This window comes from Candoia aspera, chromosome 6, assembly GCF_035149785.1.
Source record: "Candoia aspera isolate rCanAsp1 chromosome 6, rCanAsp1.hap2, whole genome shotgun sequence".
Classification (NCBI taxonomy): Eukaryota; Metazoa; Chordata; class Lepidosauria; order Squamata; family Boidae; genus Candoia; species Candoia aspera.
The window spans coordinates 77322439-77350304 of NC_086158.1; the positions used below are offsets into that span (position 1 = coordinate 77322439).

Sequence of the window (27866 nt, forward strand, 5' to 3'; positions counted from 1 at the left end):
TGTTGATGTTCTGAGTTCAGTCACCTCAGAACATGCTTGGAAGGAAGAAAAAGAAAGTGCGGGATGGTCTGGAAATGGAAGGAAACATTCAGAAGTTGGTTCTACCATTCTTTCTTCATCGTGAGCACAGCTGCTGCTCATCAGTGAATGCACAATTTTCTTCTCTTGGCATTTCACTTGTTTCATTTCCTGCAGAGCCTGTTGCTCAAACTGCCTTGCTTTCTCTTTAACTGATGTCTTTGTGCCAGCAGTGGTCTTAAAGACTGGACTGATACTATCAGATCTTCTCTGTTGGATTCTAACTCTTTTATTCTTTACTCTGTCTCTCTCCTGGTCCCACTGAATTGGATCCATAATGACCAAAATATGTTTCCTGGTAAGCTGAGTTGGTAAAGTCCATGCCTGCTGGATGTCTCTCAAAGGGCCTCCCAACAGAACATTTTTCAAAGCTGACCTTCTAGGAGAAAAATGGGGCACAACGTATTTTCTTTCATGTAAGAACCCAGAAGTGGAACTCTGCAATGCACCCTCAATGTACAGAGGGTTTTGAACAGTTAAGGGAGTCTCATCAGATAAAAATGTAATATTACTTGCAGATTTGGGAAGATTATTATTCAGTGTTCCTCTGATATTAGACTGCTTGTGGGCCTCAATTGCACGAGAAGCAAAGTTGCTAATAGCTCTTTGACGGTCTCCTTCTTCTAACAATATATTTTTTCTCCTGCTTTGTTGAAAATGGTAGAGAAGAAAAAGACTTGAAAGAAAAGAAAATAATCATAAGTAAGAAAGCATGCATGAGAAAAACAACATGAATGCAGGACATATGAAACAGAAAGTGAATAAAAAGTCTAAGTTCTTCTAAGGAATCAAGATCTAGTGTAATTAATCTACATGTAATTAAACTACTAAACCAAAGCAAGTTTTTTTACTACTTCACAAGGGAAGGGGATATAATAAGCAAGATAGAGTATTATAATATGTAAGTGCAATCCACATTTGAAATAGGTTCAGATTTCTCTGTCTAGAAACTACTTGTAGCTAATATTGCTGGAGGGACAAAGCATTACAGAAAATACATTTTTGGTGGTATCCCAATTGCACTTGTGCTTTTCATAGGATCATAGATGTGGAAGAGACCTCTGAGTCACCTGGTCCAACCCCATGCTCAGTACCAAGATCTGTTAAAGCATTTCAGACAGATGGCTAATCATCTGTCTGAAGACCTTCAGTGAAGGGAAATATGACAACTATCAGATATGTGAAGACTGGAAAAAATCTCCTCTCGAGCTTCTGTAATCCTTTTAACTGTTGCTCATATGATTGGATTTCTAGTCTCCTCATCATCTTGGTGGCCCTCCTCTGAATTCACTCCAGTTTGTCAATTCCTTTTTAAAGTGCAGTACCCCAAACTGGACTCAGTATGCCAAGTAAGGACCGATCAAGAGTGAGACTTCACATGATCTGGATTCCATGTTCCTGTTAATATTGTCTAAACTGGTCTTTGACCTTTTAGCCGATACATCATCCCATCAGCTCATGTTCAGCTTGTGATTTAGAACACCCCAATCCTTCTCACATGTACTTCTGCCTGCCATATTCGCTGTCCCTAATCCCATACACACGCCTTTCATTTTTTTATCCCCAGTTGTGGCTCTTTTTATTTCGCTCCCTAAATTTCATCCTGTTTGTTTAATCCCATTGTTCAAGCCAGTCTAGGCCTTTTCAAATCTTTTCTTTTTCTGCTTTTCTACGGTTCCTCCTAGTTTTGAGTCATCTGTGAAGACATAAAGCTTTTTTCAAATGAAAAACAGAGTCAGCCCATGAAGCAGTTTTCCAGAACTGGAAAACAGGTTTAGGAACAGTGGTTGGTCAACCATCTTTCTCTTTCTCTCCTCTGCTTATTCTGATCAGTCCCGTTTTAGCATAGCCTAATTGCAGACATGAGGAACAAAATAAGGCTATAATTGGTGAATCTGATGATTGCAAATCTTAAAACATATAACTGAGATTATTCTTACTGATGTTAATGAGTCCTGTAATAAATGAAAGGATTCAGGATTGCGGTTTGTTTTTGATTATTGAGAAATGCCATTAACACAAACAAGCTCAAGGGCAGAGAATCTACTTGCTATAAGTTACTGATATTCACTCATACTGTTTTTAATCTTCTATATCTAGTTCCCTTTGGAAAGTAGTAAATGAAATCTAGGTACTACATACTAGAAAAATGCAATAATTGCATTTATTTAAAAAAAACACTGTTTCCATTTGCTACAATATTAGCCACCACTATGAGAGTTTACTTACTGATGCCTACATGTCCAAAGACAGAGAAATAAGAGAAAAATAAAATAATATATACATTTAATTTCAAAATACTATCTGTAGAAGCTTTGTGTAAATCACAACCCAAACAGACTTCAACTGAAAACAGAATGAGAGTCCCAAGGAAATTAGAAAAGTAAAAGAAAAAAAGCTATTGTCTTCAGAGCACTTATTGCTTAAGTTTGCAGGCATCATTAAGTATTGGCATTAAATATTTAAAATTGAAAGTGAGATACTTACTAAAACGATACAAGATGTTATTTTGCAAAAACATTGTTGAAGATCATTTTGCTATGGCGCACTTAAGCATACATGATGTTTTAATCAAAAGAGTTTCTGTATGCTTTCTTGGAGTTCAATGGATTTTTTGAAGTCCAATTACTAAAGGCAGCTTTACCCATTTCTCTGAGGCAGGCTTGACCAATAGAGCTTGATTAGTGCTCAGCTGGAAGCTTTGCTATGAGTACAAAGTTTTTGTACAGGTTGAAAAGACTGTTCAACTTTCCACACCTTAGTATATTCAGCTCTTTGGCTTATATGGCATACAAATGTTTGAATGTTACTATAGGTCCTCCTATTCATATGTGGCCTTTAAACTTCTTGACACAATCTTCTAACTATCAGAAAAACATTGCATTCAAGACATTTTGCCAGAATTCAAAAAACATTGGCTTTGGGCAGAGTTGTATGGAAGTCTCAAGTGGCTATATAATGGTGATGACCTTTGCAGTGTGAATGTAGGATCTAAAAAAACACCCACCCACCCACCCACCCTCCATGCTCTTACAATGAAACGAGAATTTTTCCATAGTAGGTCATAATTTTTCCCAGTTCATGTCAATTTTTCCCAGTTCATGTCTATATATTCTCATACATATATACAAACATTATACTTACTAGTCATATCTTGCTTTAATTATGTTGAGTGAAACCCAAAATTTCTAAATACGTCTCAGAAAATCGCAGTGAACGAATGTAACCACAAGCCATTATATAGAGGGGAGTGATATTGTGGTTCTCCAAGGACTGGGGTCATTGGATGATTGTTAAGTCACTGGGAAGGCAAGTTCAAGTAAACTCTCCTTCATCTGAGCTCTGACAACATATATCTTGCATCTCCAATGTACTAGTTCCTTGGCTAGGCTGACAGACCAGGTTGACCTACATGCTACCATGACTACTGTCAGCTGAGCTGTAAGTCTGTTTAGCCTGACAGAACTTTACAAATCCTCAGAGGTGGAATCAGTTCCATATTCCAAATAGCTTGACAGGGAGAGTAATAATGCAGACACTTGGCTTTCTATATTCTCTGGACTTCTTCTTCAGTTCTGACTACATTCCTGCCTACGGTCATGTAAATCCTTATCTTCCATCCCCCAAATTTGCTATGACTATGCCTGTATCCCCTTTCTTTTCCACTGAGCTCCCTTTGGTCTTGACACACAGCATCCAGAGGCCAACCGTGCTAAGGCCTACCTTATTTTCATACGCTGATGAAACTTGGTCTCCTCTGGAGTGCCTAGGGAGAAATGCTAAACTATTCACTTTTCTCTCCTTCCCCTGTTCCAGTTTTTGGGTGCATTGATTCTGTAAGCCTTTTAATGCACACACAGACACATATGCTTTGATCAGATCTTCCCAATGCTCTAAACAGAATTCACTTGTACAGGAAGGAGTAGGCTGGACCTGAGAAACTACTTAATTCTGTCATATCAAAAATAAATATATATACTTTAAAATATGTAACTGAATCTATAAAATTATAAAAAATCGATAAAAGATGATACTTGGTATACCAAATTAACAATAATGCTTGTAACAATTGAGGAACATTTCTCTTGTGTGCTCCAAAATTTACCTGCAGGCTTCTGCTTACATAATTACCATTTCTTTATTGCCCGTCTTACCAGCATAATTCCCCTGTGATGATCTCCATCATGTGGTTGATATTTAGGAGATTATATATTAATTTACTTGGCTATGATGACTGTAATTTCTAAAGTATCAAAATTATAGCCTGCATTATTAACATTTTAAATTTCATTGAGGACTTACATGGTGCTGTCACCGAGTTCTTCATAGAGATTATTGGCAGGAATGCTTGCTGATTTGCCAGCTGGTAAGGCCATCTGGATGCGAGCTGTCTTTGCACATTCAGCTTGCCTCCTTGGGTGAATTGCATGGAGAAGAAGTGAAGAGATTTGAAGAGAACCAGAGTCTTTCTAACAAGCCCACATTGGTAGAAATAGCCATGTGAAGAGTATTCATTAGAACTTTTCACCTAGTAATTGATAGTAATGCTAAGCATTTGAATATATTGCAAACAGAATGAAATTTGACTCCTTAATGCAGATATAGTCAGTTCTGTTATAACGGATTATTGTAACAGTATTTTTGTGCATGCTTGGCTAGAAGGTTCTGGAACAGCTGAATTATAAACTCCAGTTTCCTAAAATCAATAACTGGGATACCTAAACCTGAATGTGAATTATACCCACAATTTTTTAACACCTATGCCAAAGGAAGGAAAAAAAAAAACATGTTGGGGTTACAGAGTAGATAATACTAGATTATCTCAAGAGTGACTACTGAATTAGCAGATTCACCTGTATTAGGATAGTATTCTGGGATTTTAAATCAATGTGATTATATAATTAGACTGTATTTTCCTCTTGTCTCCCCAGTCATGTTTAAGATTCTATCTTTCATATAAAAATGACCTTTCTTGACTCACACAAACACCTGGTTTCAAGCACATTTTCAATGTAAATTTTATCTAACATAAATTTACTTATACATATTACAGTGAACCTAATCTGGACAATCTCAATATTATAAGTTAATAACTTTTTTCTATAGAACCAAATTGCCTTAGATATTAAAAGCTGTAAAGGGACACATCACCTGGGTGAATATCTTGCCTTTGGTTGAGTGGCAAAACATCTATGTTCCTAGCACACTTCTAATGTCCTAAGCCCATTGTGGAAAGCTTCACACTTTTCAGTCATTATATACTGTTCTACTGATACACACCTCCCTCTTCCTCTTGAAATCATTGTACCTCAAGCAAAAGCTAAACTTTTGCATACTCATACACAAGGCAAATAGAGTTTAAAAATAAATACTTACTCTTTAAATCTGTTTTGTAATGCAGAATGGTAAAACAGAAATAAAAGAGAATGAACAGTGAGTTTCATGTAGAAAAATAATTCAGAAAATTCTTATAAACTTCATAGGCTATGGAACCCCATTTTTAGGGCTGCATCTTTAATCTTTCATTGATTGGACTAACCAATTACAGATATTTTAATACATTAATAAGGTATTGTTAATTAGACAACACCTACTGAAAGTAAGTATTTAGTTGCAATTAATTTTTTGATAAGTGCTTGCCAAACACCAGCTTACAAAAAGCCTTCCCTCCTTTGAAAGAGCAAGGGAATAATACCTCTTCTAAGGGCAAACTAAAAAGGAGAGAGAATATTTTATTAAAAACACAGATTCATGCAGATTTAATAGATTAAAGCTAACATGAGCTGACTCTTAATAAGGGGACAACCTGATAGGTTATTGTGAACTAAAAAAAAAGCCTAGATAATTGGAAAAAAACCCTTCCTTCTGATGGACATATACCAGACTTGTTGCCAGAAACGGCCAGAAATAAGCCTTAATCCCATAGGTTTAAATAGCCAGGGATTAAACAGAGTGGTCATGTGCGTCTGTCTGTCTGCCTGTCTAGTATTTTACCCTACTCAATAGCAGCTATTCACTGCAATTCTTTATCTGAAAGTCCTCCATTTGAAGATGTTCTCTGTGAACAAGGCCTTGAGGTTGCCCATCAACTGCAGACTTAGCAGAAGCCACCTGATCATATATTCCTGGCAGTAATGAGATATACCATAGTTGTACTGAAATGCTCACACCTACTTATATGTTCAGCCCTTATTCAGATTGTAATACTGTGCAGCAGGTATGAAACTTAGGCATCAATTAGTGAAAGGTCTCCCACAATTGTAACATACTTTTATATCAACTATTACAATTGCCTGTATTACTCCACTTCTTATTTAATTAATTTAATTGTTTTCAGTTATACTTTCTGTTTCTGGCTTTTGGCTATAATAGAGATTCATTCATTCACTTACATTTACACCTCCATGTATACATATTTTAGCACATACAAATTGTATACAAATCTGTGTCTTTGCATTTTTCCTCTGGATTTTAAAATAAACATAAACTATTACAGAAAATGTAAAAATAATGAGATCTCTCTGCATTTTGTTCATTATGAATATGCAACTTTTCCATTATTAATTCATTAATCTTTGGTTCATAATTATTTTCTTTTCTGTAGGATACCGAAATTTCAAAGGTACCACTAAATAGAAAAGAGTAATGATATATATCTTTTTTATTATTTTCCTACATTGCTACAACAATACTAATTCCCATGGGCAAGCAAGCAATTAAAAATTCATTTAAATTTACAACTTTTTTTAAAAAAATGAAAGGCAAAAATTCATTGATATTAAATTGGTGGGCTACAATGTACTGAAAAAAATGTTTTATTAGAAAGCAGAACTGAATGCTTGTATTTTATGTGCATCACTAATGATGGTTATGTTAATTCAAGTATATTCTTTGAACTAAGTAGCAGTCTTGAACGGTTATTTTGCTAGTTTTTATAGCTGCTAATTAAGGCATAAGAGAAGCTATAGAAATAGGAAAATAGATATATTTCCTAAAACATGTAAGTCAGGATCATAGAAGAATAGTATTTTCAGGACTTTCACATTCCTTTGGGGAAAAAAAATCTGCTTTCACTATGATGTTGTCTTGAGGTAGTCGATGTAATGGTATGTGGGAAAGACTTTGGGAGACTGGGCTAAGAGACACTGCCAAGGGAATGATCAGATAAGAGGCAGCATAGCCCACAGCTGGATACTGGACAGGGCAAGAAAAGAGACCCACCCTAGTTTCTTCGGTGGTAAAGGAGACGGGATGCGGGGGAGAGAACTGTACTTTCAGACTTGCAAGATTCTGTCAATGTAGCTTTACAATGAAGTAGAATTAACTCATCTAATGTGCTTGTGCTTGTGATTCCTATCTGGTTTACCCAATGAGTAAATCATGATTTTTGACATTCCTTGCTGGCTTCCCACAAGCAAAGTCAATGGGGAAGCTGACAAGAAGTCGGAAGTCCTCACTTAACGATGGCAGCCAGGACTGCCGGAACTGCCATTGCTAAATGGCACAGTCATGTGACATTGCGCTTTATGACCCATCACTTAGTGATGGCAATTCTGGTCCTAATTGCCATCATAAACTGAGGACTATATATAAGGTGTATGTATGTATGTATGTATGTGTGTGTATGTGTGTGTGTAAGTATGTATGTGTGTGTATGTATATGTGTGTATGTGTATGTGTGTGTGTGTGTGTGTGTGTGTGTGTGTGTGTGTGTGTATATATATGTGTATATATATATATAGAGAGAGAGAGGATAAGTATAAGGATCAGGAAAAAAACAGTAATATCTGATTATATTGAATGTGAATAACTGATGCTCACTGAAAAGAACCACAACTTAAAACAGGAGTTGACACCTGAAAAGGTGTCCTATCTCACACAATGAGTCAGGCTGGCAATTATTATTTTTCAATTACCCCAAAATACCTCAAGATCTCATGAGAGTTGGTAATCTCATCCCTGAGACTGTATGGAATCTCAAATGAGAATACTAGAATCATAGGTGTTCCTGTGTGAGGACACACAACACCTCAGAGGAGGCTGCCATTTAAAGAAGTTATTTCATTTTTTAAAAAGTTTTGTGGGGTTTGTGGGTGTCAGCAGCGAGTGCCTTCTGTTGAATCCTTCTACTTCCATCTTTGCTACATAGTAAGTGTTATGCAAGCTACTGTAAATGGTGCTTGTATACTTACTGTCTATAGCTGACCATAACTATTAAAATAGCAGGCATGCAGCAGAGGATGATGATGACAGCCAGAGCCAGCAAAGCTCCTTCTGTGTAGCCCACAGCTTGTGCCTGCTTTTTGACATTGGCCACCACATCTGGAGTTCGGATTTCCAAAATACGGCCTCCTTGCCCAAGGTATGGCTGAAATTCTTTATTGATATCCAGAAGCTTGCCATCCAGAAACCTTCAGTGTTAAGAGAACAAAGCAAGAGGACAAAGCAAGATCAAGCTAACCCCCATTCTTTCTTAAAGGCTGAATCAATATTAAAAAGTATTAATAGTCTGCACCACCACTCCTGGCCAACTTTGTGTTTCCCCACTATGGTTCTTTTCGAACATTTCATCCCCTTTTTGCCCTCTCTTGGGTTTCTTTGATCTCATTTTCATTCTAATTGATTGATAGCAGTAGTGTTGTTTATAGTGTGCCATCTGTGATGACAGACACAGCTTCATAACGAAAACGCACTGGTTGTCTCAAATGGCAGTGAAGATGATGCGTAATTTTTAAAAGCCAGGAACAATAGAACAAAAGAGTATAAAATAGTTCTGAAACAAATCTATTGGAATCATGATGTTGAAAATATGAAAAGTGATTATCCTGCTTTAGAGCAAAATTACTCCAACTGTTCAAAGACCAGGCTATAAACCATGAATACAATAAAAACAGCTAAACTGTGGGCTGTTACAGTTGGGCTCTGTGTTAACATGAGTCAAAGTAACTAGTGTCCATTAAACTGAACAATTCAGGTGTAATGAAAAGTGAAAGCCTTCTCTTACATAATGCTTGCATGGATTAAATGCCATTTATACTGATTAAGAATGTGAAGTGTCCTTCAGGGAGTTGTAACACTGTCTCTTTAAAATTTTATAAGCAATTTATCTACAAATCTCTATTTCTACAATTTTTATAGCTCATCTATGCTTATTATCCTCCAGATGAAACATGACATAAACTACAAAATGAGGTGAGGGCTTTTAAAATTTATTTTTAGGAAGCCAGTTTGTCTCAGAAGCTATCCCTCTTTTTTGTCCTCATGAATGATAATGGATAATGCAAGTATTTTTGATCTTAATAGTACCTTTCTCCTAGTACTGAGAATGGAAAAAAAAACATGCAGGTCACAGTGTGGGTGGTGTTAGCAAATAACTTCACACACAGACATTCTGAATATCTACAACTGCATTTTGATCCTGAATGCCACAAGATGTTCAAATACAAAGAATAAAAGCATATATAAATCAGTGGAATTTCCCAGTAAGGTTACCTGAAGACCTGGCCAAAAACACTAGACCAAATAAAATGTGAACCTTTTTTATTAATGGGTTAAACAACCATCACCAAATATGCCATAACTGTAACCAGTTTTCCCTAACTTGCTGCTCTCATCATGATCCATAATGGACACCACTAGGTTAAGAGAGCCATAGGCTCTTGAGATACCAAAGCAGTTGTCCATCCTTATAAATTCGAGTTGCTAGATAAATGAGAAGGTGCAATGAACATCTGAAGCATCTTTTCCACGTTCAGCTTGGAGAAAGAAGTCACTATGTATGATCTGGATTTGGGCCTAGAATGGAGTGGAAGTCAAGAATGGTAGAAAACTACTCAGTTACTGCCTAACAGCTATAGCACCATTTCCAATCAGCAGCTTAAATCAACACTCCTAGTCAATAGAACTGGTTGGAGAGATTCCTTTCCCATGGGCATTTCCTTAAAGGACTTTTTCTTGCCTTACTGGTCAGCACAAGTGTCTCATGGGGAGGGGGATAATCAGACCCCCCTGGTCTTGGCAGCAAGGGTGAAGATGGTGGCTAAACATGCAACTGAAGCTGTGCCCACAGGCAACACACATTTTTTTTAAAAAAGGCAGAGCTTTGATCGTATTGTAGTGGCCGTCATCTTGCCTTCTGCATCTTTTATTTTAGGAGATGTTCTTCTCTTTAATCACACACACCACGTTTTGGCAAACCTGGGCAAAAGGACCACATTTTCTTTAAAACAGTTGCAATTTCTATTGTTGATATGCAGGCAAATAATAGTTTGGGTAAAGTATGGGTTGCTTAAAATCAGAAAGTACAGGAAGAAAAAGGAGCATATGAAAGAAAGTGAAAATATGGAAATCCAAATCTCACTCATATACTGTCTAACTTTTTTAGTGTTAAGGTGGCACCAAGTCATTGCAATATGCAGCACACTGCATTATTTGCATTCTTATTTTTACAGAACCAGTAATTTTGTTGGAAAAACTAAACATGTGCTCATTGAATAGGTTTTGCTGCTTTCAGCTAAGTCTATTTTCTGAGGAAAAGTGATTTGTATAGAGACAGGGGATAAAAAAATCTCCCTCAAGATGGCAGGTGCAACACACACACAAAAGGGCAGGGCTTCAGTCATGCAGTTGCAGATCCTGCATGGACAATTTCATATCTTCACTGGGTGACCACAAAGACACTGTGGTGTAACCACTGAGTCTTGATTGGGGATGTTTCGTATCTGAAAAGTAGGATATGGTACACTATAATCTTGATAATTATGATGGTGATTTTATAAGGGGGAGAGAAAGGTTTCCTTAAAACCATATAATGTGGTAGTGGTGGGAATGAACATCACTGTCAAATGGCTTTGGTTTCATTATCACTGTGGAAGTTTTAAAAAATCTGAGAAAAATATACTATACAGCCTCTCTTCACAGATCTGTGCTTTGTCTTGTTTTGAGAAAGATTTGATTAAACTCTAGGCATAGTCAAAACATTATGGACATTTTATTATTCCCAAATCCTCCTTTTCGTCAAGATACCATTCCTTGAAAACTAGTCTAGGGATCAGAACATCCTGAGGGACACAGAAGAGGTAGCTGAAAAATCTGGTTTACTTTGCAAATTATCCTGCCAGTGTACAGTATGGCAGAAGGTGACTGAGACCCTTCCAAGACTTCTCATTGCAGGATTAAAGAAAGGAAAGTACCAGCTGGAGTTGCTTTTGAAATTCAGAAATACATCTGAGCTTACTGGGATCAAACCGCTAGAGATTCCCTGCCAAGTCTAAAGTATGCTAATGTTTCAGACTGAAACTTTCACTTCATTTCTTTTCTTCACTTTGCTAAACTGACACTCCTTCACCTCTATCCCAAGGCCAAGGAAGTATTCCCTAGCCTTTTGATGCTATCAATTTTTGAACGCTTTGGAAGAGGAAAAATAAAGCTGGTTGTGCAAGCTAAAGAAAAATGTAATTAGGTTGCCTCTAAGCCTGTGTTAATTAGTAGCTGCTCTTTTTAAAAAAAAAAAAAATACCCTTTCTTCATTTTTCATATTTTAATCTTCTTTAGTACCAAGACTGTAGATTAAATAGACTCAGTAGTTCAAAGTGATACCTTAGTCCAGTGCTGAGGAGAGAAAATTCAACCTATTTTCCAGGATATTAGATCTCAAAAATATCCATTAAATAAGTCTTGAATGAATGAAGGCCATGATGGTTGGTTCTTACAAGAATGAGCTCCTCATTACTTTAATTCTCCTTTTTCTGCTTAAACTTTTATGTATTTATTTGCATCATTCTTTTTTGAGACAATAAGACCAAAGGCAGACATTGTCTCATATTTATATTGCTCTGGAGAAACAGATTATAACCACATCAGATAAATAAATAGTTTGTTTTTGCTATTTGGCTGTCAATCCCATGAAGTCTTATTTATAAAAATTTTGAGGAAAAAAGGAATAGGCTCAAGCTATTAGCCATGTAAATAATATCACCAGTTGCAGTATACCAGTAACAGAAGTATAAGGGGGCAAGGCTTCGATCATATGATCATGGCTGCATCTTGGCTCCCCCCCTCCAATCAAGATGCTCTGAATTCTTTGGATATTCTGCATTATAAAAAGCTAGAAATTTGGTCAGTTTATTTCTTTCTAATATTTGGCTTCACTTGACATACATATAAAAGGAAATAAATCAAGGATGAAGGCAGGCTAGTCTTTCACGTTGAAGAGCAAATTAGAACCGCTGGCATTCTAGGTCATCTTCTGCTAACATATCACGAGTGTAAAAAAAAAGGCATAATTATATATTGAAAAATTAAAAAAAAAACATTCCCTCATTCCGAAGGCCTTGCTTACACTATTTCCTAAAAACAAGTGAGGCTTTTTACAGTAATCAATGGCAGAATTATTATAATACTGAATTTCAAAGTTAGGTGCATTTTATTACAAATTTTAGAGTGGAAGATAAGCACCATGCATAGAAATATCACACTGGCATAATGAAGAAAAAATATGTAATATACTTACAAAATTATTCCTATCTTAAGGAATGATTGTGCTGAGTGACATTGATGACAGTTTACATTACATTTTTAAAACACAGTTAAATGCAGTCTACCATATATTTATTTCAAAATCGGGAGTGGAAGAAGAGAGAACCAATGCTGCAAAAGTTTAGTGCCACCACCACCACCAAAAAAAGAAAAAAACTAAAACTCAAATGTTTCCTTGTTTAGTTCTATGTGCAAACATTTGTCACTGTCAGTCTATATATTTGCTGTTTGTAGATCATAAAGACTCTTCTTTTTTACTTTAATACAATAGCGATTTGTAACCTCCCTCTCCATCCATCAAGTGACAATGTGCCAATTTTCTTAACATCAACATATTTTTGTATGTCAGTATTAATTTACCCACACAAGGTTTGAAAGTCCAGAGGAAAAAAAATACTGCCAATAAATCACAATTCATTTGTTAGCTCACAAACATTTACTTCTTAAGCTTATGGCTCACAAAACATCACATTCTATCACCAGGCCTAGTTCTCCTTAGTACAGTGGAGATACAATAAATGTAAGCCAGTCCCAGACAGATCCACTAACTCTTTACTTTTCCACTGTCTCCCACTGGGATAAATTGCCTGTACTTTTGGTGGCCTTGGTCTCAAAAGGAACATTGGCACCATTAACTCTTGGAGGTTATTCAATAATGAATGTTTGATCATGAGAAATCAGGTGGCCCTAATATCCATGTTCCAGAATGCACTCCAAAAATAAGCAACTGTCAAATCCAGGGAGAAAGAAAATGGATACGCCATCAATTCTACCTTTGGTCCCACAGTATTGACAAAGGTATTAGTACCTCTTGTTCTGCCTCAGCTGTCTTGTCCTCTCCTATTCTGATGCTAATGAGGGAAACAGCAACTGTTGAAAGTCACCTCATTGGTTAAATCTTGGAACAACAGATTTGGGACCATTCATCTCTTGGGTTACAGTCTCATATGTGATCTATAGTAAGCCAGGGCTCTGCCAAAAAAACTGAGCCTCTGAAACATTTGGAGCTGTGCAGGTACAAAACCCCATATGTTTGAATCACAGAAACTACAGCAAAGAAGAACAATCTTATGAATAACAGAACACAAATACATTACTGCAAATGTGTCATAACTGAGGTACAACAGTTGGTTTTGCCAATAAACTGTGTGTGAAATTCAGCATATGTGATTATATGTCTGCTTGAAATGTACCATAGGCAGATAGATAACATTTAGACTACTTTTTTTTTTCTAGGATTATCCCCATCTGAGTCTGTGTATTCATCAGAACCCAAGCATTAAATCATGACTGTGGTATTTTCAAGTCCAAAGATGATCTCTTAAGTAGTTGCAGTTGTGTGGCACCAAAATTGTCATATGCTCTCCGTATGATATTATCTGCAGCTGTAAACATTAGGCACATAAAAGAACAGAAATGCTAATTTTGCAACAAATGCAGTCAGTGCCTGGATACAAAGGCCTATTTTCTCAAATGACATTTAGTGCGTTAATATGCTTAACTACTTACTTGAAAAGCTCATTCCTCATTATAGCACGGTTAGTCTGAGGATCGATTGCATAGATCATGAGGTCAGATTTGGAATAATCTTCTTCTGAGTATCCATCACCATATCTGCGAGCACCAATGGATTCCACCACAACTTGGGCACCAGGAATCTGGTCTTGAACATAACGTTCCAGAATCCTAATAATGGCAATTTTTTTGTAATTTATTGGCCATATTCTTTGATTTTTTTTTGCAGTAAGACAAACAATGTTCAGATCTTAAAATATTATAAAGAAAATGCAGTGTTCAAAAGTGTGTAGGAAGGAAGGAAGGAAGGAAGGAAGGAAGGAAGGAAGGAAGGAAGGGAGTCCAGAAAAACTATTTGCAAGCATGAGGTATTTAATGCTACCTTGTAGTATTTATGACAGGATTTGAGTTTTAAATTGTTTGGAGGGAAATCGCAATGGTATTTTACAGATGGAACTGGTAGGCATGATAAAGGAATAGGTTTTATCTTTTTACAGAAGCTATTAAATTCCACAAACTCTGTTCACAGCGAGTTGCAATAAGTATGAGTGTATATAACAAAAAAGTGGCCATACATCTCACATGCCCAAGCTTTACACCTCTGAGAAAAATTGGAGTGCCAGACTGTCAGGCTTACTAGAACAGAATAAACAAGATTGGCAGTTAAGTCACAGGTATTTTCAGAAACTGAAAAGGTTGTTAAAAGATTGTTTAAACAATGCAAGTGCAGAGCTACAATGGGTCAGGAACATGTAAAACACAGCTGACAACTGTTAGAGATCCAGCCATTGTGATCTATAAACAAAAAAAGATTTCCACATATATAGTCAATGTGGAACTGCATGTGTTTGACTCTTTAAAAGTAGTCCATGTGGCACAGTAATAGAGCATTAAATCAATATTACCAACATTACATAAATCCATAAATTCAATCCCTACAATAAAAATCTGAGTCCATATAAAAATAATAGTCAGTCTATGGGTCCCTCTTTTGAGGGAGTTGGATGGTGGCTAAATTTGAGTAATAAACAGCTATATTTAAATTGTTCACAACCAACCACTGTCATAAGATGAACAGAAAAGAGGCTCTCCCTTTTTCCCCATTTACTGTTCTTCACATAATTTTCAACCAATTCTTTTCTATGTCTTTGTGTATTGTCTTTCCTACCATGCCTCATGGATCTATTGAGTATAAGGCACTGGGGAGTCACTGGGAAGTTAGTTCAACTTATAGTTTTGTCTGGAATCCTTTTTGGGGATATTAAAGAAACTAGTTTTTCTCTCATTTTAGATCAGAGGTCCCCAAACCCATGCTCATCAACCCCTTCTTGAAGTAGTTTCTGATTGTCCATCAACCCCAAACATTTATTATATGAATATAATTTAATAAATACTAATTTAACTAATAGTATTATGAATGATAATAAAAATAACAACAACAACATTGATCCCTTGGACAGTCCCATCGATCCCTGGGGGTCGATATTGACCACTTTGGGGAACCCTGTTTTAGATGGAGTCCCAGTGACTACTCTCCATGGGACCAGTCCAGCGCATGCCCACTTAGTATCAGTGTCAGCAGCCCCAAACCATTTTCTTGGGAATTGTGATATATGCGATGGTCCATGTGGCTCTGCTCAGTTCTGAACATGAACATTTTTCATTATATATTACATATTATATTTATTATATTATCATCCTTTATGAGACACTAGAAGTAGCCCAAGAAAGAAGGAAAGCAAAAGGCAACAGTGATAGGGGGAGATATGCCCAATTAAATGCAAAATTCCAGAGGTTAGCCAGAAGAGATAAGGAATTATTTTTAAACAAGCAATGCGCGGAAGTGGAAGAAGACAATAGAATAGGAAGGACAAGAGACCTCTTCCAGAAAATTAGAAACATCGGAGGTAAATTCCAGGCAAAAATGGGTATGATCAAAAACAAAGATGGCAAGGACCTAACAGAAGAAGAAGAGATCAAGAAAAGGTGGCAAGAATATACGGAAGATCTGTATAGGAAGGATAACAATATCGGGGATAGCTTTGACGGTGCGGTCAGGGAGCTAGAGCCAGACATCCTGAAGAGTGAGGTTGAATGGGCCTTAAGAAGCATTGCTAATAACAAGGCAGCAGGAGACGACGGCATCCCAGCTGAACTGTTCAAAATCTTGTGAGATGATGCTGTCAAGGTAATGCATGCTATATGCCAGCAAATTTGGAAAACACAGGAATGGCCATCAGATTGGAAAAAATCAACTTACATCCCCATACCAAAAAAGGGAAACACTAAAGAATGTTCAAACTATCGAACAGTGGCACTCATTTCACATGCCAGTAAGGTAATGCTCAAGGTCCTGCAAGGTAGACTTCAACAATTCATGGAGCGAGAATTGCCAGATGTACAAGCTGGGTTTAGAAAAGGCAGAGGAACTAGGGACCAAATTGCCAATATCCGCTGGATAATGCAAAAAGCCAGGGAGTTTCAGAAAAACATCTATTTCTGTTTTATTGACTATTCTAAAGCCTTTGACTGTGTGGACCATAACAAATTGTGGCAAGTTCTTAGCGGTATGGGGATACCAAGTCATCTTGTATGCCTCCTGAAGAATCTGTATAACGACCAAGTAGCAACAGTAAGAACAGACCACGGAACAACGGACTGGTTTAAGATTGGGAAAGGAGTACAGCAGGGCTGTATACTCTCACCCTACCTATTCAACTTGTACGCAGAACACATCATGCGACATGCTGGGCTTGAGGAATCCAAGGCTGGAGTTAAAATCGCTGGAAGAAACATTAACTATCTCAGATATGCAGATGATACCACTTTGATGGCTGAAAGCAAAGAGGAACTGAGGAGCCTTATGATGAAGGTGAAAGAAGAAAGTGCAAAAGCTGCCTTGCAGCTAAACCTCAAAAAAACCAAGATTATGGCAACCAGCTTGATTGATAACTGGCAAATAGAGGGAGAAAATGTAGAAGCAGTGAAAGACTTTGTATTTCTAGGTGCGAAGATTACTGCAGATGCTGACTGCAGTCATGAAATCAGAAGACGCTTAATCCTTGGGAGAAGAGCAATGACAAATCTCAATAAAATAGTTAAGAGCAGAGACATCACACTGACAACAAAGGTCCGCATTGTTAAAGCAATGATGTTCCCCATAGTAACATATGGCTGCGAGAGCTGGACCATAAGGAAGGCTGAGAGAAGGAAGATCGATGCTTTTGAACTGTGGTGTTGGAGGAAAATTCTGAGAGTGCCTTGGACTGCAAGAAGATCAAACCAGTCCATCCTCCAGGAAATAAAGCCAGACTGCTCACTTGAGGGAATGATATTCAAGGCAAAACTGAAATACTTTGTCCACACAATGAGAAGACAGGACACCCTGGAGAAGTTGCTGATGCTAGGAAGAGTGGAGGGCAAAAGGAAGAGGGGCCGACCAAGGGCAAGATGGATGGGTGATATTCTAGAGGTGACGGACTTGTCCCTGGGGGAGCTGGGGGTGTTGACGACCGACAGGAAGCTCTGGCGTGGGCTGGTCCATGAAGTCACGAAGAGTCGGAAGCGACTGAATGAATAAACAACAACAATCATCCTTTAAAAAGGGAAATCTAGCAAAATCCTCAACCTTACAAACTACTTTTGATAACTGTGAAGTAATTATTATTACTTTTCTGAAAAGCAAGTATTTTTGCCTTCAAAGTTAGTATCATTCTCAGACAGAACAGCAAGTTTTCATTTGTGTTACGAATCACCAATTTTAATAATTTAATTGTACTGTGGAGGTCTCCATTAAGAGACCTTCTTTGATAGGGAATAGGGGGGAAAAAGTAATTTTTAATAGGGGCAAGTTTTTGTTCTGTTTTGTTTTACTAAAAAGGCAACTATAGTGGAGTTTTGTTAATAATATTTTTAAAACAGGAAAGGGGTTTATCTTGCAGGACCAGCCTGAAATTCCTTGCTGCAGTTGCTATATCCTTTGATTCCTTCTAAGCCCTGTGTACTAATTTAAACGAGAGCTGTGCAAAGCTAATTAAGCTTAGGGAAGCCCCTTCAGCAAACACTTGGGTTAATTTATACTTTTACGTAAATGAGTCAGTAGACAGGGTTGCAGCGTAGGTGATTCTAGTCACATGGCTTTGGAGACTGACTCAGAGAGAATACGTGAACAGGATCTAAGTTTTAGCTTATCAAACCAAGATGTCTGAGCCAAGTTAAACAATTAGGGACTGCACAGATTCCTTGCTACCAAAGCTTAGTAGGATTGCCTGAACCATGCTTACTTGCCTTGTTTAGGTAGTACTCAGTTTGATTAATCTCTAGGGTTTCTTTTTCTTCTTTTGGTTTTATGATTGACCATTTATATTCTTTAGTCACCTCCTGTTTGGATTACTGCAATGCACTTTACTTGGGGTGCCCTTGAAGACCACTTGGAAGCTACAACTGGTCCATAATGCAGCAGTGTGCACAGTATTGGGTGTTTCTAGATTTGCCCATGTTTACACCTCTGTTGTATGAGCTGCACTGGCTCCCAGTTTCTTCCAGGTGTAATTCAAGGTGCTGGTTATCTCCTTTAAAGTCCTACATGGCACAGGACCAGGTTATGTGTGGGACTGCCTCTCCCTGAGAGTATCTGCCCATCCTACCAGATTGCAGGAGGCAAGCTCCAGGTCCCTTCCCTGAAATCTTGCCATCTAGTGGGATCTTGGAAGTGTCCCTTTTCTATGGCTGCTCCTATCTTATGAAACACCCTCCCACCAGAGATCCAGCAGGTTCCCATCCTTGTAGCCTTTTGGAAGGCTTCCAAAAGGTATCCTTTTAGACTTTTGGAAGCCATCAAGACATGGCTTTTTACCCAGGTGCTGAGGTAGAGTGAGGAAGTGTGAAGTTGGTTGTGGGGCATCCCAAGGGGATGATCGAGGTACCAGGTTCTGTTTTAGTTTTATGAGTTTATGCTTCATGATTTTTATACTTCTGGGTTTTATTGTTGTGAGCCACCCAGAGTTGTTTTTAGATGGGTGGCCATAAAACTCTTTTAAATAAATAAATAAATTACAAAAATCACCAGTTTTGTTGTAGGTTTTTGGATCAGTATGTTTTAAAGCATAAGTGACATTTTGATGATTATGGAATGAACATATTCATTACCCTATAAGCTGATCTTTGTTTTGTTCTACAAGGGTAGGAGGAACATTTGAGACAATGACTTGCATATCCAGCTGGTTGACTACTGAGACCTGAAACAGAGAAGCAAAAACGTAGTTGAGTCTGCAAAACATGCAGTATTTCTCAGTAGAAAGTGGATCTCATTTGAGAATTCCCTTTGATTGCCAGTGATATGGAACCTGAATGGAGAAACTTTCTATAACAAAATGACAAGACAATTTTCTCTCCTTAAACATGGTGGGATTTTAAAACACAAATATGGCTGGAGTACCAACTTTTTTTTAAAAAAATGACATGTTTTCATTTAAACAAACCAGGTTTTATAATTAAGTAATATACAACATACCATCATTTGCATATTGCCTTTTACTATCCATACCTGTATTATAACTCTATAAAATCTGGGTGCAGTTTTGTGTCTTTTTATATGGAGATTCACTTCCCAAATTGTGCACTTGAGTGTAACTGGGTGTAGGATTTATGACACAAAACTGACCCTCTACACCATTTCCCATCAGTCTCTATCCATCTATCTGTAATGCACGACAAACAAAGCTGGAAAATCTCAGGTCATATTGACTTCTGTGTATAGAGTACACAAGGAGGGCAAGCACAAGGTACAGTGTAAGCAAAAGGAGAATTTATCCACATGAACATTGAAAGAGCTGATCAAGCTGTGTTTCTACTCCCCCTTCACCTCAAATGAAGTATAACCTTAGTTGCAAGAATGGTGTGCCCTTAGGAAATGGGCTTGAATGAATAGCGTGGTCTACATACAACTGAGGCTGCAAGCAGAGGAAATTCCTGATTTCCTTGGTCACATAAGGCCATGCTTTTTTCAGCTTATCTGGGTAGGAAAAAGAAGCAGTTGGGTTGCTGAGAGGAGAGTGAAATTGATACAATGACCTCTACAGCTCACAAATTAGTCAAGTAACTTAAGTTAAACCGTTGGCAACACAGCATACAAATTCTATAATAGCACCAACCACAACTCAGTCGGAAACTAATCAAGCAGTTGGATATATGTATAAAATATAAAGCATGTTTCCTGATGTATATATACTTGATGACAAAACTAAGTCTCTTGATAATGTCTGAAGTAGCACAAAGGTCAATTAATTTCGTTAGACTATCTGAGTACTTGAACTGCATAAGTAGCTTGGTTACTTAATGTCATTTAAAACAATTTGATCATCATGATGGTAGAAACATAATTTGATATTCTGCAGTTATGATCTTCTGCAAGGCTATGAAAAGAACCAGCACTCCATGATATAAGTCTTTTAAATAAATAAATTTATTCCAAACACACAAGATCTTGAAGGGAAAATCTTGGGATTCTTCCAAGCAGAGATGTAGCTCCAACAATGCAGCTAATTCCAGTTTTTCTGCAAAGTGAGTGAATGTCACTGTGGAGAGAAAACCATTCCACTACCTTTTAGTGTGGGAGGTATCACAGGAGACATCTGCACCTTGCTCCCAGCTGCATTCCCACCATACTGGTGTCCTTGCTCAAAAAGGAGTCCAAATAGAGAATGCAAGACACGATAAAGTCAGTCTATCCCTATGCTATCAGGATAGACCCTGAAAGAGTAGAATTGTTCCCCTTATTATTATATACCTAAGTAAGAGGTTAATGCTTTGTGCAAGACTGACGAGAGCAAAACGTCTAAACAAGGACACAGACGGGGACCAGGATTCTGGCTGTCAATTCCCTATGCACAGTTGCTGGCCCAAAAAGGCAAGTGTTGATTAACTGGTTATGCCCTGCAACTAAGCTTGCCTGGCCTCATAGCACCCCGAATTCCACAATGACTGGAAAAGCTCAGAACAACCCCAAATGACCTTTGTTAAAACTTGTTTACTATCCACAGACAGAAGATGTTTTGTCCATTCCCTTGTTCTGGAGGATCATTCTGATGAATTTTTAGAATCTAGGGCAATGCCAAAAGTATATTAAAACAAACAAAAAACCAGCCTGATTTGCTCTCTGAAGGGAGATTTATGCATGACAAATCATCTTTGAGATAATGCAGGAATTTTAATAAGCACTAGTGTACATTTTTTGAAATTCAACAAAACTACATTAAATAATGCTATTGAACTAAAAGGAAAGCAGTGTCGTGGTTATAGTGATGAAAACGGAGTTCAAATTTAATTTTGTCACAGGTGGATAATTTAGGCCAGATAATATTTCCAGCTGAAACTGTCTTCTAGTCCTATACATGCATCTAGACTTTTTCTGCAGATCCCTAAAATTCATTTTGAAAGTCAGTGAGCATCGGGAATAGCATACATAGCTATATGTGTATGAGTGTTCGTGCGGGGGGTGAGGTTGTATCTGCAAGGCAATTAAAAAACTGCCTTAATTTTTCAGTTATCTGTATTTTTTTTTGCCATCTATGACATCTCTACATATCAGCCCATCCAGTTCAGTCCTGCTTACACTGACCAGCAACAACTGTCTATGATTTTTGATGGAAGCCTTTTCCAGCCATACCTGGAGATACACCGATTCAAAACATATGCAGTTTCAATGAATTAAGGTCCTTTCCAAAATAAGTGTGAGCAAACATTTTGATTTCAAGGGCTAGACATAACCCTGCACATACAGATGTGCACACATGTGCACGCACACACACATACATACACTCCTTTGAGAGAAAGTAACAAAATGTCCATGATTTCTCTCTTCAGCCAGCCCTAGTAAAAATAAAAAGGAAGGTGCATTGGATTTTCACGCCCAATGCTGAGAAATACAAGCCTTAACAAAGCTTGTGCCAGTCCTGAAACACAATGGGCAAGAATGCACATGGGAGTGATTTCACAGGAAACGTAAAGGAATTTTAACAGGAAATTATTTTATTAACTACAGCAAATGAAGCCAAATCTCTAGATGTAAAAAATAAATTATTAGAGAAAGGAACATACAGAAAAACAAGGGGAAGGGAAATAAAAGAAAAACCGTCTCTCACACGTAATTCCAGATAAAATAAAATGTTAGGGTTTTATAAATAAATATATTAAGTACGAACAAATAAAAATCAACATCTTCAAGTGATTGATAAGACTTGCTTTTGCCATCCCAAGCAGACATCAGCAAGAAAAGACTCGCAGCTACCTATACTAACTGCAACAGAAGCTCTGTCTAATGCAATCAGATCAAGAAACTACAAAGACAAATTTCTGCAAAAACAGGTGAATTGTCCTAAAATAAATGTACAAGAACGATCCTCGAAAAGTATCTATTCAACTATACTTACAAGTACATCTGATTTGTTGCTCAACCCTTTTCCATAATTGTCAGTTGCAATGACCTGAAACTTGAAATAAGATCGTCGCATGTTTTTGAAGAGCATTGCTGTTTTGATAAGCCCTGTATATGGCTCAATCACAAAGCCTTCCTTGCCATCTTTGATTGGAGGGATGATAAGTCTATACTGCATGGCGCTATAGTTGCCAGTGTCTTTATCATGGGCCTGATAGGTAAAAATGAGAGATGACATAAAGAAAAATATCCATAGTAAATAAACTAAACTAAAAAGTATTGCATACAATATCACTAACAGCACAAATTTTGAAGTACAAACATTAGTAGCATCAAACATTTTTTAGTATTATCAAGATTTCCAAAAGAAATTAGATCTTCAAAAATAGCATCAAGGGGAATTTACAGAACTACATGGGCACACAGAATTGCCTAAAAATATTACTAGAGCATGTATATTATCAGTGAAAAATATATTTTCCCATATTCATAAAAATCTATGGAAAAGTTCATTCAAAATTAAATTTTAGAGTGAAATTAGTGAAATGAAAAGGTTAAGTAATATTTAGTGTCTCCCACTGAAATAATAATAATAAATGAAAACATACACTAGACATTGATCATGATTTTGCCAAGCCTTACCATTTCAGAAAGGGTCTGATAGTTTACTAGAGAAACAGACTTGGTTATCATAGAAGTTATTATTGTAACCTGTGTAACCATTACTATGCTGGGATACTGACATGCAGACTGATCAGGATTTGAACATTGACCCGTTCTGTATCGCCTGTTCAGTTAGAAGGCAGTTGAAAAACATAAGCTAGAAACTAAGAATATTTAACGAATTAACCTTTTTAAAAAATAAGGACTGACCTTATTTTTACCTCTAGACTGTTGTACAGACTGGAATTAAATTATTCTTTGCATTCTCCCTTTTTTTCCAAATGTTATAATAAAGTTTTCAGCTCAAAAACATACCAGAATGTTTAACAAACTGTCAATTTATGACAAAATATAGAAGAAATGTGCATGTGGGGGTGGAGGGACTGAATTTAAATCCATGTTAAGCCAGAGTATAGATTTGACTAAGTATTTCATGCATAATTTCTAAAAATTCAGAAATTAAATGGAAACTAGGACAGCTTAATGAATGCACATAAATGCATGTAAAGGTGACATGGACCAGAAATAGACCAACACCGCTATCTCTAATTAGCACTTGATTAATGTATCAAGATTTCAACATTTTCACGTACATTGCATTGCTTCTTTTTATCAACTTCATTAATATCTCATTGTTATATATTCAAAGATTTTTGAACTAAAGTTTTTTAAGAAAACACATTTCAATTGTTCTAAAACCACCAGAGAGAGCTTGTGTGCTGCCAATATCAGAGCCCTAACCCTTTTTATCCTAAGGGAAAGATGTTTGCAATCCCTATAATTTCCCCTAAAGGCAAATATTTTTGTCACTTCATTAAGGGAGATATATGATGCCTCAGGGGTTCTGATATGCCTGTCAGAGAAGAGAAAGAACTACAGTTAATCTTAATAGCAATATATCTTCTCCTTTGTTTATATGGCATATATAAATATGCAGATGTTTTGACAACTGCTATGAACGGATGTGAGAAATAGATATGCTTTATAACAAGGACAATTTTAATCTGCTAATTAGATGCAACTGTATACCACTCGCTGCACAATTATACTCAGACTGAAGTATGTTTAAAACTTTTGTTTTCAAAATTAAGCGTGGATTGAAGTCTCTTGGCACAAGAGTCCCCATTATGTGCTTTTGACTCATATATAAAAAAGGAGCTATTTCATACATTCAGTCCAGCAGTCAGAGAAAGCCATTGTACATGGATGATAAATGGCTTATAAAAGTTTTGAATTAACAAATAAATAATTTGGCTTTGTTTGAAATTGGAAGAGCAAGCTTTTATTTGTAATTATGAAAGAGGAGACAAGTAGTCTACACAACACATTCACATTACACCTCAAGTAGACCATAAATGAGAAAGAGGGTGCCCTTTGTTTAAGGTTTTCCAGACCATAAGAAACCAACTGGATGCCTTCTAACTCCATTAGCCCACAACTAGATGTGAAAAATAAAATTACCCACAGATTCTTCTGAGTGAACCCCAGTGGATGAGAATCATAGCTCAGACCCAGCTTCAAAATAAGTCTGTTTACATTTAATCTTTCCCTAATCAAAACTTCACCAGAAAAATGTTACTGTCCAAATGGCATATACAGTCCACCTTCCCTTAAGCTCTCAGCACACAGATATAGGTATTATGTCATGTCCCCATGTATGTGGGATACTAGGAGGATGACATAATGTAACATCTGCATCGCTCTGCTCTGAGAACTTAAGCGAAGGTGTACTGTATATTCTGATAGCTTCTAGATTTTCCTTCTTGCAACCATTGAGAACCAGGACCTGAACAGTTCCTAAAGCTATGTATAGTCATCTGAAATTTGCCTGCATATGGGTTCTTTAGATCAAAGAATAGGAATAGAATAATTGGTATTAAAAATAACCTCAGGCAAATTAGAAAAATACCTACCTAAAGTACAAGTACAGAATTAGTCTCCATTATTAGAAAATGTTTCAAACATAAATGATAATGGCATCTTCTGCAGATTCTTTAAATCCATTAAAAAAGCTGTCATTCTAAAATAGCATTCATGATGAGTAATGCAGCCTGTATAATCTGCACTTCTTTAGCCCTGCCTCCTAGCATGTCCAGTGACAATGAATGGTGGGAACTGTAACCTGAAAGATACCAGTTGCCTATGAGGTACCAGGAAATAACCAACGTTTTGATCATATAAATGTTCTTATAGTTAACAAACTCTTTAAACATTACACACACACACAAAAGGCATTGCAGACAAAAGCAATAGGGTAAAGTGCTTGGTTGCAAACTTTATGTGTACAACAGGATTTTTGGAACCACCCTTCCAATATTTCCAAAGCCTGAAAAATATAGATAACAAATTCCTGTAATTTCTTACTCACTGCCATGGCTTTTTTTTTTTAATCTATAGAAAATGTCATAATCGTTTATCAGAATGGCAATTTAGAGTGATCGGTTTATTTGTTTTTCTGCCTGAGGATGCTCTTAACTGAACACTTATCGTACAGTATGTGCAAAATATGCTATGCATTAGATGAGTCAAAACAAAACAAAACAATGTCCTTGGGCATTTATAGAAGAAGACAGTTTTCATCAGAACAATATAAGTTATGGCTAGTTGTGGAGATAGTGACAATAAAATGACATTTTGGTGGTGCTAAAACAAGTCAGAAAGAAGAAAGAATATTGAAATGCAGAGACAATACATGAGCTAAGACATGATGCCATACTGAGTTAGCAGGTGTAGCTTTTAAGACTAAAAATATACATCAAGCTGTCAATTCCTGCAGGGAGAAAAGTGCTTGTGTTTTAAAAAGCTATTATATTTTGCAGGAAACTGTGCCTGGAAACATCTGAATTTGCCATCTGTTTTAGTGGTCCTAAAGTTTAATAGAAAAGATCATTCAATTTATAATCCTATTTAATATATTGGAACAAAAATTAAGAATGACCTGATAAAGTAGACTAGAATGCCCAAAAGGACTAATAATAAAGTCTTCCTCCCCTGAATTTAAGCAGCTTGTTTGATTTAGGCTTCTTTTTGTAAAAAAAAAAGGACGAAGAATGGTTAAGCCGGATGCCTCTCATTGCTAATAAAGTGGCCATTTTTCAGCAATCCTCAAATTTTGCTGAGGAACATTTTTCTGAGTTCAAGAAAAATGCAGGGGAATGGGATACTACAATAGTACTTAGGGGGTCCAACAGAAGTGAAGGAATTGTGTAATATATTTCTAATGTGACATGTATGAACTTTTTACTGTTTTTTTTTATTATTTTAAATTATTGAAAGATCATAAGTTTCATAGAGACAGGTTTCTGGCAAAATCGGTCCAGCTTGAAGTATGATATTTGACAGCATCTTTATTAGGATCTTTGACCAGCCTTTACAATAAAAGAAAATAGTTTAATCCAACAATCTGTTGTCAGGAAAAAGGAAAACAATAAACAGTGAAACAACATACCTAATTAAAAGTTTTGCGTAATTGTATAATTTGATAAAAATATTTGGCCACCTGGTGTTGGAGTGTAGAGTCAGCATCCCTTAAAAAGAAATAAACGTAAAATCTATCAGTATGACCCTCAAATTTAGAGATGATTGGGGAGATCAGAGCACATCTTGGGGCATCATAAAAAGGACACCATATGAGGACATGGACAAGAGTTTCTTCCTCCCTGACAAAGTCTCTGTGAATAAGGAAGTATGATATTTCCATTACATCCTCCTCCCTCCTTCCCTTTTAAAACAACCTTTTGGTGAAGCTTTTCTCCCAGTTTTCAGTCCCAATTCAGTCCCCCCAAAATCATAGAATCATAGGCTTGGAAGGGACCTTGGAGGTCTTCTAGTCCAACTCCGTGCCTATGGCAGGAATCCTCATACCATCTCGGACAAATGGTTGTCCAATCTTTTCTTGAAAACCTCCAGTAATGGAACACCCACACCTCCGGGTGGCAAACTGTTCCACTGCTGAATAGCTCTCACTGTCAGGAAATTCCTTATTTCCAGGTTGGATCTCCCTCTGACAAGCTTCCACCCATTGCTTCTTGTCCTACCCTCAAGTGCTATGGAGAATAAATTGACACCCTCTTCCCTGTGGCAGCCCTTCAAGTATTGGAAGACTGCTATCATGTTCCCCCTCAGTCTTCTTGTTAAGCTAAACAGACGTAGTTCCTTTAGCTGTTCTTCATAGGATTTAGCCTCCAGACCCCTTATCATCTTTGTTGCTCTTCCCTGCACTCTTTCTAGGGCCTCAGCATCTTTTTTCTATTGTGGTGACCTGAACTGGATGCAGTATTCCAATTGTGGTCTCACCAGTGCAGTATAGAGTGGTACTATTACTTCCCATGATCTTGATACTATCCCTCCGTTGATGCAGTCCAGGACTGCATTGGCATACTTAAGCGGTGGTCCACCAGGACACCTAGATTCCTCTCATAGGCACTAGTGTTGAGCTACTGCATATCTTGTACTCATGCATCTGGTGTTTCCTGCCTACATGTAGGACCTTAATTTTTTGCCATTGAACTTCATCTTGTTGGACAGGGCCCAATGCTCAAGTCTGTCAAGATCCTTCTGAATCTTGAGCCTGTCTTCCAAAATGTTAGCAACTACTCCCAGCTTTGTGTAATCTGCAAATTTGATTGCCCCTTCAATC

General features: G+C 37.1%; 1 protein-coding gene across 1 annotated transcript in view; it reads right to left on the reverse strand.

The window, feature by feature from the left end:
* Positions 1-27866, reverse strand: part of PCDH15 (protocadherin related 15) — a 357851-nt gene that overhangs the window by 20648 nt on the left and 309337 nt on the right. Inside the window, exons 26-31 of the mRNA XM_063307469.1 lie at positions 22560-22775; positions 19279-19367; positions 14125-14301; positions 8271-8489; positions 5455-5463; positions 4381-4491 (exon numbers count right to left, since the gene is read on the reverse strand). Coding sequence (XP_063163539.1) covers positions 4381-4491; positions 5455-5463; positions 8271-8489; positions 14125-14301; positions 19279-19367; positions 22560-22775 — 821 coding nt within the window. The remainder of the gene's footprint in view (positions 1-4380; positions 4492-5454; positions 5464-8270; positions 8490-14124; positions 14302-19278; positions 19368-22559; positions 22776-27866) is intronic.